This window comes from Phoenix dactylifera, chromosome 2, assembly GCF_009389715.1.
Source record: "Phoenix dactylifera cultivar Barhee BC4 chromosome 2, palm_55x_up_171113_PBpolish2nd_filt_p, whole genome shotgun sequence".
Classification (NCBI taxonomy): Eukaryota; Viridiplantae; Streptophyta; class Magnoliopsida; order Arecales; family Arecaceae; genus Phoenix; species Phoenix dactylifera.
In genome coordinates, this window is record NC_052393.1 from 21,022,992 (window position 1) to 21,038,291 (window position 15,300).

At 35.8% G+C, this 15,300-nt stretch overlaps 2 protein-coding genes across 3 annotated transcripts; both read right to left on the reverse strand.

Annotated features, from left to right (window-relative positions):
- Positions 1-361: 361 nt before the first annotated feature.
- LOC103720769 lies at positions 362-5,148 on the reverse strand. Of its 2 annotated transcripts, none has more exons than XM_008810642.4 (5): positions 4,766-5,148; positions 2,957-3,057; positions 2,233-2,349; positions 2,047-2,148; positions 362-717 (listed from the first exon to the last, which is right to left on the reverse strand). In XM_008810642.4, the coding sequence occupies exons 1-5, from the start codon at positions 5,043-5,045 to the stop codon at positions 538-540; spliced, it is 780 nt and encodes a 259-aa protein (XP_008808864.2). In that variant the 5' UTR covers positions 5,046-5,148; the 3' UTR covers positions 362-537. The 2 variants fall into 2 exon arrangements, with proteins under 2 accessions (XP_008808864.2, XP_008808863.2); XM_008810641.4 differs by having other exon boundaries at positions 4,760-5,148.
- Positions 5,149-5,931: 783 nt separating this feature from the next.
- On the reverse strand, positions 5,932-9,878 carry LOC120109997. The gene is made up of 2 exons (XM_039123954.1): positions 9,312-9,878; positions 5,932-6,255 (listed from the first exon to the last, which is right to left on the reverse strand). The coding sequence occupies exons 1-2, from the start codon at positions 9,876-9,878 to the stop codon at positions 5,932-5,934; spliced, it is 891 nt and encodes a 296-aa protein (XP_038979882.1).
- Positions 9,879-15,300: the final 5,422 nt, after the last annotated feature.

Genomic DNA, 15,300 nt, shown 5'->3' on the forward strand with positions numbered 1-15,300 from the left:
CCCTCTTCGAGCGTCTTAATTTTCTTTTCTGTTTCATATTTTTTGTTTTTTATCAGGATTTACAAAATTAAATTCAAAGGCTGAAGTCTGATTTGACCTTAATTACTTAACAAGTCAAAAATTAGTTTTTCTTTATAACATAGATAGAAGTAATTATGTCTCAAATATCTAAAACAACAATTAGCAGATCTCATAAATTTTTCGCCGAAGCCAATAGCATTTCAATAATAAATTGAATATTCCTTCATCAACATAACCAAAAATTCAACTGTGAACGAAAATCTTTCTTGCTAAGAACAAGTATCCCCTCAAATGCTTGGAGGATAGCCAATATACACTCCCTGATAAGGTACTCAGAAAAGAATGGCAACAAAATAATCAGCTCTTTTTGAGATGCATAGAGAGAGTATCTGCAGTTATTCCAATTGGAATTTTGTACAGGTAACTAATACAAGCGGACGTGACAATGAATGAATAGTTGCCATGACCCAAATCAGCAAATTACAATGACATATTATATACAATATGGACAAATGGTTAGGGTTTTTCCAAAAAATCCCACTGCCAATAGACCTTCTCCACAATACCTCCACCGCTCCTGACCGCAAAGTGTAGCGTCTCAGATGCAGGAGGAACACCCCAAAGCAATGGCACTGCAACAGTCATGGTCAACTTCTCCTGCAACCCTCCACCGGCTGCCTTTTCAGCAGCAACAACCTACACATAAAAAAATAAATCTTTGAAAACTAATCAAAGGATAATGGATCTGTAAATTTTCATTTTACTATTTGATGTTGCTGACAATGACTTTTTACGGAGTGTGTGGTGCACCACAGACATTTTGATACTTTGTGTTTCTTTTTCAGGCAAAGAGGGAAAAAAACATAAATGAAAAAACATAAAGAGGAAAAAAACATAAAGAGGGAAAAAAACATAAATGAAGAACACCTCCATCACTGGACAAAACAAGGATCATAGAAAGTGTTGAAAAGAGGGGAAAACCATGGCCCATGAGGGTCGTCAATATGGCCAGCACCAAATGCTGAATCTCTCCAGCATTCATAACTCTATGCCCCTGATATAATCAAGTATTTCCAATTGCAAAAGCTTTAGAAGAATATAAAAGAAAGTAGGGTCAAATATACACAGCCTTAACACCCCATGTGGAAAAGCTATTTCCATGTTTTGAGCACATAACCTCCATTTCACAATGGAGCAACCTTACTATTACACAAGGCTCAACCACCCCACCCCACCCCCTTCTCTCGGGCTCTTCCCCCAATGTGCACACCCACAAACATACATAAACAAAAAAGCCAAAAAAAGAAAGAAAGAAAGAAAGAAAGAAAGCTCGTTGAAAGATGGGATCTTATAAGCAAAAAAAGAATCAGCTGAAACAAATAAGGCTATTCAGCATAATTAACTAAATCTAATAAGGCTATTCAGCAATGAAGATTAAAAATGTAAAGCAGCCTACAAGCATGACATTCTTACGGCCCTAAACTTTTAAAAGGGGCATGCACCTATATGTATCTATAAAAATTGGGAACATCTGCCTCCATTGCTGTTAAATCAAAGGGTGTTGTATATGGCACAAAGACTTTCCACTAAGTCCAACATCTTAACTTTGGGGCTGGCATGTTGCAACCAATTGCACAGCCTTGACTACCAGCTCTCTATAACTAGCACTTATACACAGATTTGGTAACTAAGTTTAACACAATGATTTTTCAGTATCCAGCTATGCTTTGCATTTAGAAAACTTGTTTCCCTTCTTCTTTCTTTCATACATTTCTCCCATATTAAAATGGTAATAAGTTCTCATGTTTCAACTATAACGACAGTATTATTTTCACATTTATTTCATCATGTCTTATCAACTATCTACGACAAGATAGGTGAAGAACTTTCTGTAACTTTTGTAATGTTTATCCTGATGTGGTAAGAAACTAATAAAAATAATCATGATGCAGCATAACATAATTTTGAGCCAAAATAGTTCAATATTTGGGAATTTTATTAAAAGAAAGGCAATAAACAACATACCTCACCACCATGCTCTAACACTGTATCTTCCACAACATCACTTAGCATTTCAATTGAACGGCAAAACCCAAAGATGCATAACCTTCTCCCCATGTCAAGTCCCTGTAACAACAGATATCAATTGTTTCATGAATTAAAACAAAACAAATAAAGAACTAGCTAATATTAAATGAATAAACCACTCACATTTGTTGCTGCGATGTCAAAGAGTGCACCAAGACATAGCCCTTGGTTGGGATCCATGTAATCACTCTCCTGATAGCGCTGTAATCTTTGTGATGCATTTGATTTTCCTTGGCTCTTCTAAACAAAGTCATAATTGTATGCATTATCAGAAACAAAACCTCCCACACTCTTCCATAGATGTAGAAGGGTTATGACAGATTAAAGAACCATAAGTGTGAGCATCTGTGTGTGCCCTTGTGTGTGACATGGTAAAAATGTGGCACGTTGAACAGTTTTGTATGAAGCTTAAAAATTTGATACTCCAAAATTTGAGAATGGACAAGTCATTCTGATTACCATGCATATCGTAGTTTAACAATGTGCATGTTGTTGTGAATCAATTATCTATCGATGAAATTACCAAGAAAATTATTTTCATAGAACTATATCTAATAGAACTTTCTCCGACAGTAAAACCTTTAGAAAAATATGTGTCATGCCCAACTAATAGGAAAGCATACTGTCAATTTATATATTTGATCAGTTAAAAGAAATGATCAGAGTGGATACATAACCATAAAGAACATGGTAATTTGGCCTTATTACAACTTGCAACCACTAAGTCAGAATCCAGAAAATTTATCCATACCATTTATATCAAGAGGAAATGCTATTTACTGTAGATATAAACTAATAAATGAAGGAATGCTCCAAAGAAAATGTTTCAAATACTAAAATTCATTACATCTGAAGCAGGAAATCGACGAGGAACCAGGGAACCTCCTATCTGAATAAGCCCTTCAGCAGTAAAAAGGGTGATCCGATCTTCAGGCACCCACTGAATGGCTGCAAATATGTGGAAACAATTGTAAGCTCTGATAATCAAAAAAGAAAGTGTCAAATAGTTCAAGACTGCACAAGCAATTACAGTGACAACTTACTATAAGATGGATTGGGACAGATGATAATAATAATATATAGTGCAAACAGCTGATCATATTATCAGATAAAGAAGCACTTACACACAGTTATAATAAATCAGACATGCCTAAGATGCCAAGATTTCTTTAAGATCTGACAAACAAAGTCCAAAATCCAGTAAGAAGGATGAAAGCAAGTTCAACGGGAAGCCACTAAAGAAACGGAAGATTCCAAGTTCGAGATCACAAGTTTATCAAGTGATTTGAGGATATTGTTCCTGCTTTATATATTTCTCCAGCTCCCCTTCCCTAAGATCTTCTCGTAACTGATGCATCAATTTCTATATAACACATCAAGATTTCTAGCTAAAAGTTTCTTAACAATGACAAACAGCAAAACAAACATGAACTTTTCAATCTGACATAGTATGTGAAATGCACGTTTTGATGGAAAACACATGCAAGTAAGTGCAAACATCAGCCTTTTCACATTTGTTTAGCTCATTTTCTGGCTGCAAGAAGAAAATATACATACATAAATGCAATTGAAATTATAAGATAATCCAAACTTCACCAGAATGTTTGCATTCAACAGACCCGGAAGAAAACAAAAATGCCTAAAATAAGTCATTTAAATGTCATTTCTACCAATACATAAGTCAACTAACCCCAGATTGGCCGGTCATTTGCATGTTAGACTGTGAAGGAACTCTTCAGGTGCACTCGCTTCTTACGTAAATGCATCTTTTTTTGGGCTTAACATTTCAAAGTGTGAAACAAGAGGAGCACGTTAAAAAAAGGAGTGCACTCATCATCTAACAGTTTTCTGTTTTTTCTTATATGTCACAACAACAAGTCTAGTCTCCAACATTTTATTTGTCAGCAAACATCTGTCAATCACTCTGCCTTTTAGAACTCTCATGTGCATCATGCGGATTATAGAAAGCCGCAACTTATGACCTTCCGCACTTACATACATCACTTGCCAATCTCCTAATTGTAGAATCTTTAGCAACTTCTGCTTGAGTGTTTCCCATATCCAATGAAGTACTTCCCCTATGTTCCATCAATTTTTCACGCTAAGCCATCTAGGAATGTTCTTGAAACTCATTTTGCAAAAACTACTTTGATTAAAACAAAACAGAATGCTCTTCAACTTGCCCTAGAAACTCTTTTGTTCCTCTACTTCCACATGCACCTCAAATTGCAGAACATGATCCATTTATATTACTTAGAACCATAGCTATTGCAGAAAATTAATGTTATTAGCAAGAATATACTTGATTGGAACCAAATGCACTGAAAACCCTCGATCTAGAGCTAAGCAATATTACATATAAGCCAAAAAAAACTATTAGAAAATAAAGGATTGATCTCTTCACCCAACCCAACTCCAACAATTTTTCTTAAAACCCGCTTGCCAACTAAATATCACGAAACACTTCCAGCTATTAAATACGGCCATTACCGGAGCAACATACCAGCAAGATTTAACACGATTATCAGGCAAGAACATACCAAAACCACAATCCAAAGAATCCCTAACAGTTTCGCAAGACACAGCCATTCAGACCATAATCCACATCAGAATTAAAAGGAAAAAAAAATAGAGAGAGACGAGGGCTTGCTTGGACCATCAGATGATTGCGAAGACTCCCAAGGGTACGGGCCATAGGGATCATCCCCAAAACAACCACCTTCATTGGAATCTTTGGCGCGGGATCGCACGAGGCAAGCGGATCGGCGACGGAGAACCAAGAATCTTGGATGAGAAGAACAAGAAGAAGAAGAAGAAGAAAAAGAAGAAGAAGGGAAAGAGAGCTTGGGAAGAGAGGAGAATTCCACGAGGGAGCAAGAGGGGGCGTGGAAGGGGTGGAAGGAGGAGAAGAAGCAGAGGGCAGAGGAGTCCGCCATGCCCCAAAGGAAATACACCAAAAAAATTACGGGAAAACAAGAAAGGGAAAAAAATGGCAGAGAAAGGGGAACGGGCGGTGGGAAAAAAAGGTGGGAGGCGTAAAGGTTCCGTGGCTGTATAAATAGCGGCCTTCTTTGCTTCTCGTTTCTTTAGGCGAGGGACGAAGGAGAAGTAAACGTCGGCACGTGGCGTGGGTTTGTCCGCTGACCGGACCCCCGCGTTCCAAAGCAGTTTTGTTCGTTCTAGATCGCAACGCCGGTCCTGTAGCTTTTTTTTTCCCCTTCTTTTCTAGACAAGTACAATGTCCAAAGTTACCTATCTTTTGGCTGGATGCAATGCAAGCCAAGCCGGATGAGTACATAAAAACTTGAGCTCAACCCGATTCAAAATATTTAGAATTAAAATTTAACTTAAAAATAATTGAGCCAACTATTTCACCTTCCATAGCTACGACTTCGACTTAGGAAACCAGAAGAAAATATGAGCCGACCTCATAATTGTTGGCTGGACACGCCAACAATTATAAAACAGTAGAGACAGAATTAAACTCAAACAAATTAGAATCAAGTAGTTGCTGAAAAATCTAAAGTATATTCAGCAAAACAGGAGAAAAAACAGGAAAAAAGAGGCAGCCACACTATTCAGCTGTTTCTTTTCTCTATTTATTTCTACAACATGTTCATGCCTCTTCAAGTTTTTTTCATTTCCATAACACAACTTGCTCTCCAAGTCTTGCAATCTTAACCACTCATTCTAATCATACTTTGACTCTAGTTAACAAAAGTAACTATGGTAAATATTAAATAGAATTTAATTTGATAGCACATTAACCATAACATTCTCCCCCTTAGTGTGCTGGTCTTGAACTCCTAGTGCTTCTCTCAGCTACTGGAACTTCTCCTTTGGCAATGCTTTGGTGAAAATATCTGCCAATTGTTCCCCTGACCTGCAGAACTCCAGCTTCACTTCTTCTTCAATGGCATCTCTGATGAAATGATGCTTAATTGCAATATGCTTGGTTCTACTGTGAAAGACATGATTCTTTGCCATTGCTATGGCTGTTTTGTTGTCGCAGAATATTTCAATAGCTTCCTCTTGCTTCTCGCCAATGTATTCTAAAATTCTTCTCAACCAAATTGCTTGAGATATGGCGAGTGTAGCTAAAACATATTCAGCTTCTGCTGATAATTGAGCAACTGATTGTTGCTTCTTTGAGGATCAAGAAAACACACTTGATCCAAGAAAAAATGCATAACCGGAGGTGCTCTTCATATCATCTACGCCACTTCCCCAATCACTTTCACAAAAACTAATCAACTTCACTTCAGAACTTTGAGAGTATTGAATTCCATAGCTCATGGTACCTTGAATGTATCTAAGTACTCTTTTTGCTACTGCATAGTGAATGTCACTTGGAGAATGCATGAATCTTGAAAGGATACTTGCTGCAAACATAATGTCAGGCTTTGTAGTTGTAAGATAAAGCAAGTTTCCAACAAGACTTCTATACAGAATTGCATCCATTTTTTTCCTTTCATCTTCTTTCATCAGTTTTTCATTAACAATAAGGGGTGTAGCTGTTGGTTTACAGCCAAACATTCTGAACTTCTTCAGAATTTTTTCAATATATATCTTCCATGAAATGAATACCCCTTCTTCATCTTGATAAACTTTAATACCCAAAAAATGATGTTGCAGCCCTAAATCACTCATTTTATACTTCCTCATTATTTATTTCTTAAATTTTTCAATCATTTCAGCATTGCTTCCAATTAGCACCAAATCATCAACATAAAGAGCAACAATAAGAATATTAGCCGGACCTTGATTTTTGACATACAAAGTAGGCTCACTTTTGCTTTTCTCAAATTCTTTTTTTATTGAAGTAGTTGTTAATTTTGTTGTACCATGCTCTAGGTGCTTATTTCAGCCCATAGAGTGCTTTTTTCAGCTTGTACACTATTTTTCCTTGGCCTTCAATAACAAATCCTGGAGGTTGCTCAACATAAACTTCTTCTTTCAACTCCCCTTTAAGAAAAACTGATTTCACATCAAGTTGGTACAACAACCAACCTTTTTGTGCTGCCAAAGAAATAAGTGTTCTCACGGTGTCAAGATGAGCTACCAGAGCAAATATTTTTTAGAAGTCAATATCGGGCTGCTGTGAATAGCCCTTTACAATCAGCCTTGCTTTGTTTTTCTGGACAAAACCATCTATATTGAATTTCACCTTGTAAACCCACTTCACATCAATAACTTCTTTGTCTTCAGGGCGATCAACAAGCTCTCATATATTGTTTTTCTCAATCACTTCAATTTCTTCTTCCATAGCTTTCTTCCAAGATTTTTCTTTAACTGCCTCTTCAAAATTTTCTGGTTCCACAATACAAAAATTGCATCTTGCATACACATCACTCAAATTTCTTAATCTTACCGGAGTTGAGCTTGGTGATGATGAACTTGAGCTTGGGGCTGATGGTGAGCTTGGTGATGATAGTGGTGGAGATGAACTTGAAGGTTGAGAGCTTCCATCATTACTTTGATCTTCTTGAACTACACTTTGCTATGGAATAGTCATCGGAACAAGTTGCTTTTTAACTTTGCCTTGCTACCAATTCCATTTAGCTTTCTCATCAAATATTACATCCTTACTGATGATTATATTGTTGGTCTTCAAACTGTACAACCTATAGCCTTTTGACATTGAGCTGTAGCCAATAAGAATGCATTTCTCACTAGCCTCATCCAGCTTGTATCTTTTCTCTTTTGGAATTTGAGCATAACAGAGACAACCAAACACTTTAAAGTGCTTTAATGACGGTTTTCTGCCACTCCAAGCTTCAAATGGCGTTTGATCCCACACTGCCTTCGTAGGATACATGTTTATTAAATAAACTGCTATATACACAGCTTCAGCCCAAAAATGCTTCAGTAAACCAGCTTCATGCATCATAGACTTGGCCATTTCTATTACAGTTTGGTTCTTCCTCTAGAACACCCCATTTTGCTGCAAAGTATAGCCAACTGTAAGCTGTCTTTCCATGCCTTCATCTTCACAGAATTTTTGGAATTCATTCGAAGTGTACTCCTTCCCTCTATCACTTTGCAGAATTTTAATAAGACGGCTACTTTGCTTCTCAACAAGGCATTTAAACTTCTTAAAGATGTCAAACACTTCAGATTTTTTTTTATGAAGTAAACCCAAGTCATACGACTATAATCATCAATGAAGAGTATGAAATATCTGTTTTGAGAGTGAGAAGGAGTATGCATAGGCCCACACACGTCTGTATTCACCGGTTCCAACACCTTTTTTGCTCTCCATGCCACTCTTTTTGAAAAAGATTGGCAATGATGCTTCCCCATAGCACAACCTTCAAAAGTTCACTTTTCTCTTGAATCATAGGCAGTTCTTGCACCATATTTTTCTTGTACAGCAGCTTGAGGTTTTGAAAATTCAAGTGGCCAAATCTTCTATGCCACAACCATGATTCATCAAGCACATTAGCTTTCAAAGCAACACCTCTAGCATAATTGAAAGTGAGTGGAAGACTTCAGTAAGGACCCATTTTAACTTCTGCCACAATAAATTTTTCTCTTCCTTGGTCAAAAATTCTGCAACCATTGCCTTCAAAGTGCAGACTATAACCATGCTCCAAAAGCTATCCAATACTCAACAGATTTTGGTCTAACTCCGGAACAAATAACACATCACGAACAATCTTTCTGCCCTTCTTTGTTTGGACTCCAATGCTACCTTTTCCTTTCACTTCTACTATTGCACCATTTCCCATCTTCACCTTGGAATTAACTAAATGTCCATATCTAGAAAAATTCATTTTTCTGATGTCATGTGATTGCTGCAGCCACTGTCAAGAAACCACACATCATTCTTTTGTTCAGAAACATGTTGGCAAGCATAGAATAAATTCCCTTCACTCTTTTCTTTTTCTTCTTTTTCTTCTGTAAAGTTTGCTTGCTGCTCATTCTTGAATTGACAATCTTTTTGCAAATGACTAATCTGATTGCAATTATGGCATTAAGGCTTTCCTTTAAAACAACAATCCTTCTCAAGATGGCCAATTTTGTTGCATGCATTGCATCTTTGTAAAGAACTTTTCCACCAAATGTTTTGTCAAAATGACTTCTACCTCTGCTCTTCCTAAAAAATTTCTGCCTCCTCTTCCTTGTCTACCTTCTCTAAATGAGTCTCCCCTACTTTGATCATAAGCCGTTGATTTCTTTTCAAAAAATTTTGAACTAACATTCAGCTTAGATTGGAATGCACTCTCTATTGACTTCTCAGAGTGTCGTTCCAACCTTTGCTTATAGGATTTTAAAGAACCTAACATCTTTTGAACACTCAATTTAAAAAGATCTTTAGTTTCTTCAATAACAGCAACCATAGAGTCAAATTTTTCTAGTAGACTAATTAGTATCTTCTCCACAAGTTTACGATCTGACATTTCTTCACCATAAACTTTCATTTGGTTTACTAACTCCAGAAATCTAGTTGAGTAATCTTTCACACTTTCATTTTCTTTCATTCTCATATTTTCAAAATGTCTTCTAAGAGATTGGAGTTTGATGGCTCTCACCTTTTTATCTCCTTGGAACTCTTTTTGCAGTGTCTTTGATGCTTCTTTTGTTGCCTTTGCTCCCATGATTCTTGGGAAAATAGCTTTTGAAAGTCTCCTTTGTACCATTCCAAGAGCTTTGTTTTCCTTCAACTCCTTTTTCTGGGCTTCGGTTAAAGTTGAGGAAGATTCTGAGATTTCATAACCAGATTCTACTATCTCCCACAAATCTATGGAGACAAATAATGTTCTCATCTTTATACTCCAGAAATCATAGTTCTCACCTAAGAAAATAAGAACCTATACACTGCTCCAATTTACGCTACTTGTGCTGGCCATTTTACTCCTCCAAAATCTTCTTTTTCTTTTTCAAATTTCTGCCTTAAATACCTTTTTCAACCACGCTGATACCAAATATGGTGGCTGGACACACCAGCAATTATAAAACAATAAAGGTAGAATTAAACTTAAACAAATTAGCACAATAAAGGATCAAGAAGTTGCTAAAAAATCTAGAATATATTCAACAAAACAGGGGGGAAAGTAGGGGAAGAGAGGCAGCCACCCTATTCAGCTATTTCTTTTCTCTATTTTTTTCTACAGCACGTTCATGCCTCTTCAAGTTCTTTTCATTTCCAAAATACAACGGGCTCTCCAAGTCTTGCAATCTTAGCCACTCATTCTAATCATACTTTGACTCAAGTTAACAAAAGTAACTATGGTAAGCATTAAATAGAATTTAATATGACAACACATTAACCATAACAATAACAAATCAGCTTCACTTTTGGATACATGCTTTGAATGTTGTCAACTCATATTCAAGATGAAGGGAATGTGAGCCTATGTGCTTAGAAATTAGCTTCGTTTTCAGATACGGAAGAGCATTTTTTTTTAATAGAGTTAACTCATATCTTTGATTCGTCTCCTGTTGCAAATATTCCATATATTTCTTTTGTTTGTTTTGGAAAGTTGCATGGTGATAAAGGAATCCTCCATATAATTGTAATTCTTTCATCCTTGGGAGGATATCCTCTGATCAAGGAATCTCTATAGATATCTCTTATCTTGAGGAAGAGTGATTCCAAAAAAAACCTCATCATGTCTTCATGGTAATAGAGCCTTTGGTGAGAAAAGAGAACCAGTACTGATTGAGAGTCAAGACATGCAAGGATGTCTCGATGGAGAAAGTCCCATGCCCAATCCCCAAAGGATTGCTCCTGAGGGATTCATAAATAAGATGAAGTCAAGTACAATAAGATACATACCTCTGATGATCTGAGGCTAAAGGAAAATACAATAAGATATACAAAATGCAAGTACTGTTTTCATAAACACAACATTGGGCAACAATGAGAGTCTAAGCACATATCATGAGCATCATATAGACTAGTAGATGTGCAGCAAAAACAAGAAGGAATAAGATTTGAATTATATCATGGGAGAAAGCATAAGAGTTGCAATAATAAAGGACAACATGACCAAGAATTGAATGAGTTGGTGACACCTAAAAGGGCATGAAAATGAGTCAGACATGGACTTGTGTAGAGATGTTAGGAGAACAGAAGAAAACAGGGATGGTAGAGATGATTTGGTAAGGCAGACATGAATGAGACAGGTTCTAATAAATAACAAAGGATTCATCATTCTCCAAAGTTGGAAGACAATTTCTTATGCAACATTCAAGGACAAATAGGCAACTCAAAAAACAGACAAAAATTCTATTACTTGCTGGCAATGTATAAAGACTAGAATACTCCTTAGCTAAGCTAATATCTTGCCCACGTAGTACAGATGCCAACAAAGTAGACTCAAAAATTAAAAAAAAAAAAAAAAACTTTAAGTCAACAAAATTATAATGCAGGATTGGGGGTTGTTGGTAGTATGAATGCTGTTTAGCCCTAAGAAAACTAGTTTAAAGCATTTATGGCTTAAGGTATAATAACCAACAGCAGGCTTGCCCCAAAAGCAATCTCAGTTAGCTCCTCATTAAGTGTGTGGCAGGATCATGAAGTAGTTTTCAAGATTACATGACCTATCTTTGGATTATCTTTTGAAAAAAAAGAAGAAAAAAAGATAGTCCTATGAACATAATGTCATGATCACCGTCAGATGTGATCGGATAAACGGAAGCTGCATCAGACCCTCTATGATAGCTAGAATGATATAATCAATATGCTAACCAACAAATCTGCAACAATAGTGATATTATTCAAGTGCTAAGCCTCAAAATGATAATTAAAAGCAATTCCTAAAATTAATTTTAGTAAAATACTGAATAAAATCAGCTTTCCCTTACTTGGTCTATGACTTTGGTGTTAGCAAGTTATAGATATAGGTATGCCCCAAATCTCAGCTCCCAAAAATTAGTGTTTCATGTTATTGCATCTGTGTGGTGAATACATTTGCTTGCATCGCAATTCAATCTTTGTATGTAACCAAAATTTATACAGACAAACATGTAAGTAATAGGCTTCATAACAGAACCTCTAATTTTTTGTGCATGGAACAACTCACCATCATCAGGTTTCTTCACAAACACCACACCTAGTTATTCAATTCTCTCGCATCCCTTGTATGTGTCATCAACCGTGATGCCTATATGCCCTACTTGCAGCAAAAGAATTGAAAAGATGTAAAATGCAATCAGACGTCATTTATAGCATCAGGTATCCTAATCCATAAGCAACTTATTTTCTGCAACTTTGAGCATGTCTAGTGCCCAGGCTTCAAGACAGTGAAGGAGTCACATTTAAAATCTAAATCCAGTTCTTTAAGGAGCATATGAAAGCCACGCGATTCTGCATTTCCATTACTACGATCTTAAAGTTGAGACTAAACACACGTTCGCACGGTCCTTACATACTTTCCTCGTTCAAGTCCTAACGTTTCCGTTAGGTTAAGTGTTCAAAGCTCTTCAAATCTAATCACAAATACCACAATCGGCCCATGGTCAGCCCCAATGGATCCGTACTGCAGTGTCCTTATGTCCATATAGGTTATGAGCCGAGTCCGCTCGATACCATTTATAACAATCCAAAATCTCATCCAAAATGGCTAGCTAAAAGGTATTATTTGGATTTCATAATATTGTATAAGTATTCAAGATCTATTCAGTGAATAATTAATATGGGACTAAACACACATTCGTACGATTCTCACGTATATGTTTCTTTCTGTGTAAGTTCAAGGTATCTTTCTGATAAAAGATCCGTGCAGTTCGTTGAGTCGGATCAGCTGATGCAGGATCCTGCATGGGGAAGAGACGTGACGATCTGGTGACTTAATGAGCTATCAATCATATATTTGTTTGCGGCAATTTTATAGAAGTAAACATTCTTGCCTCGTAACCCAGAAAGTACAAGCAGAACTTCATTTCTGGGAAATCCAACCTCTTCAATAACCTGATGTTCCTTTCTAGATTATTAGGACATAAAATTTAATGATAATAACAATATAAAAGAGAGGACAATAAGAAAGTGCACTTGAAGACCTAGGTGCTGTAAAATGCATACAATTACTTTTAACTACTGAGAAATGGTAATGAGTTGGGACTTGGGATGCCAAAAAAATACATATATCCCAAATTCAGCATCAGATTCCTTTGAGAAGAATGGTGGAAGGGCCACCTACCCAAGTCTGCAAGGAGACTGGCACCAACCAAGGGATCCAAGTCCCATTGGTGAATTCAACTTTATATAGAGCAGGCTTGAACAGCATCGGTGTCTTGCCTGAGGCTTTTTTGTACTTCACCTTCAGAAGATTGTTGTTTTTCATTTTAGAAGATTGTTCAGGCTAAGGGAGGCGAAGATTGTAATCTTTCCCAGACTGCTATTAGTTAATGATCAATAATTGGTGTAAATTGAAACTTGGATCCAATAGAACAAACCTCAAATAACGGCCATAATTCAACCTAACCTAAGCCAATGCATTCAGTGAACGCCACTTCTAGTTCGACGTTCAAGACCCAAATCAAACTCGGCTTTGGCCTCAGTCAAGATGGATCAAAAGCAGACCCACCAAACACACTCATTTCCCGACACTCGCTTACTCTTCTTAGTTCGAGAAGGGATAGAACATCAATAAAAATTACTATTATAGCTTAGAATTATGCACAATCATCCCTATTATAGTATACATAATATTGGATATCGTAACTGCCACATATTGTATGTACAATCTTGATATATCAGCTTATATCAATCTCCAAAAATTATAGGATCTAATTGTTATATTCAAATTTAGTATTTGTATCAAATCATGAGATTTTGCTATTGTATTATACTATATCTGGTCCCTAGTATTTTTCTCATAATTATAGAATTTTATTGTAGTATTCTACTATATCTCAGGGCTCAACTTGTATATAAAGTATCCCAATAGCTCAAATACTATTGATAATACTAATAGTATTTTTGATTAATGTATTTTTAATAAAATACTATTTTTATTAATAATATTTTTAGAAGATTGATAATGTTTAGTAACATCAAGAGGGGTGTCTATCATTAAAAGTGGAAGATAAAGCGAAAAAATAATGACTTTTAATTTTAATAAAAAAAGAAGAGAAAGATAGTTTCTTTAAAACAATTTTTTTTTTGTGCTAAAGCGGGTGTTTCATACCGTTCGAGTATGGATATACCCAATAAAATCAGAAAACAAGTCTCATAGTGCTCTGGGCGACTTTCTCTTCCCGGCCTATAGAGTACCTCCGAAGTGACAAACTACATAAGAAGCTTTTCAGTCCACGGCCCCATTAGCCTCTCTGAATATGTGCCTAGTCTAAAAGGCTACAATGTCACTCACCATAGCTCAAATATTTCGAAGTAGAGGATATCCTCCTCCATCCTCTACTCCTCGCCTTCATCGGTCATGGAGGAGGTTAGACTGCATTGGAGAACAAAAAAGAGCCGCCGCGAGGAATAAAATCAGGATGTTGTAGTCCATCCATATAAGTTATTGTCTGACCAAGTAAAAAAAATGTCCTTCTGAGATATAGATCTATTGTTGAGAGTGGTATTAAACTCAATTAGTCCTTTCATAAGCAGCATAATCAGGTGAAAGTGTATATTTTTTTCTATAATTTGATGATGTATATTACGGACTGGATGGCTTCAAAAGAAGGTAGATGGGCCGCAAGTCTACAAAATATATTTTAATACATTAATTGAAGATAATAATATTTTAGTAAAAATAGTAAAATTAATTGTATTAATAATACCGATAATAGTAATAATATTTTAATAAAAATAATATATTTTAGCAAAAAAATAATTTTTATTAATAATATTCTAGAAGATTAATAATGTTTAATAATATATTAATGAATTAATAAAATAATATTTTATTAAAAACTAGCAAATTATTTATTAATAAAAATAAAATATTTTATATATTAATAAACCTATGTTATTTTTAAATAATTATGTTATTAATAAAAATAATATTTTAAAGATGGCATTTGTTTTAAATAAAAATATTTCGTGCGTATCACACGGGTTTACGTGCTACTAATAATAATAATATTATAACGCAATCAGCGGGTGGTGATATTGTGACGTCCGTGATTGATAATTTCACGTTGTCCAATCTGGTTCTTATAGGAGCCAACTAAGGTTGGGCTGAATTTGAAGGGACCAACTGAACATGGTGATTAGGTCAGGTTCAAATTAGGATT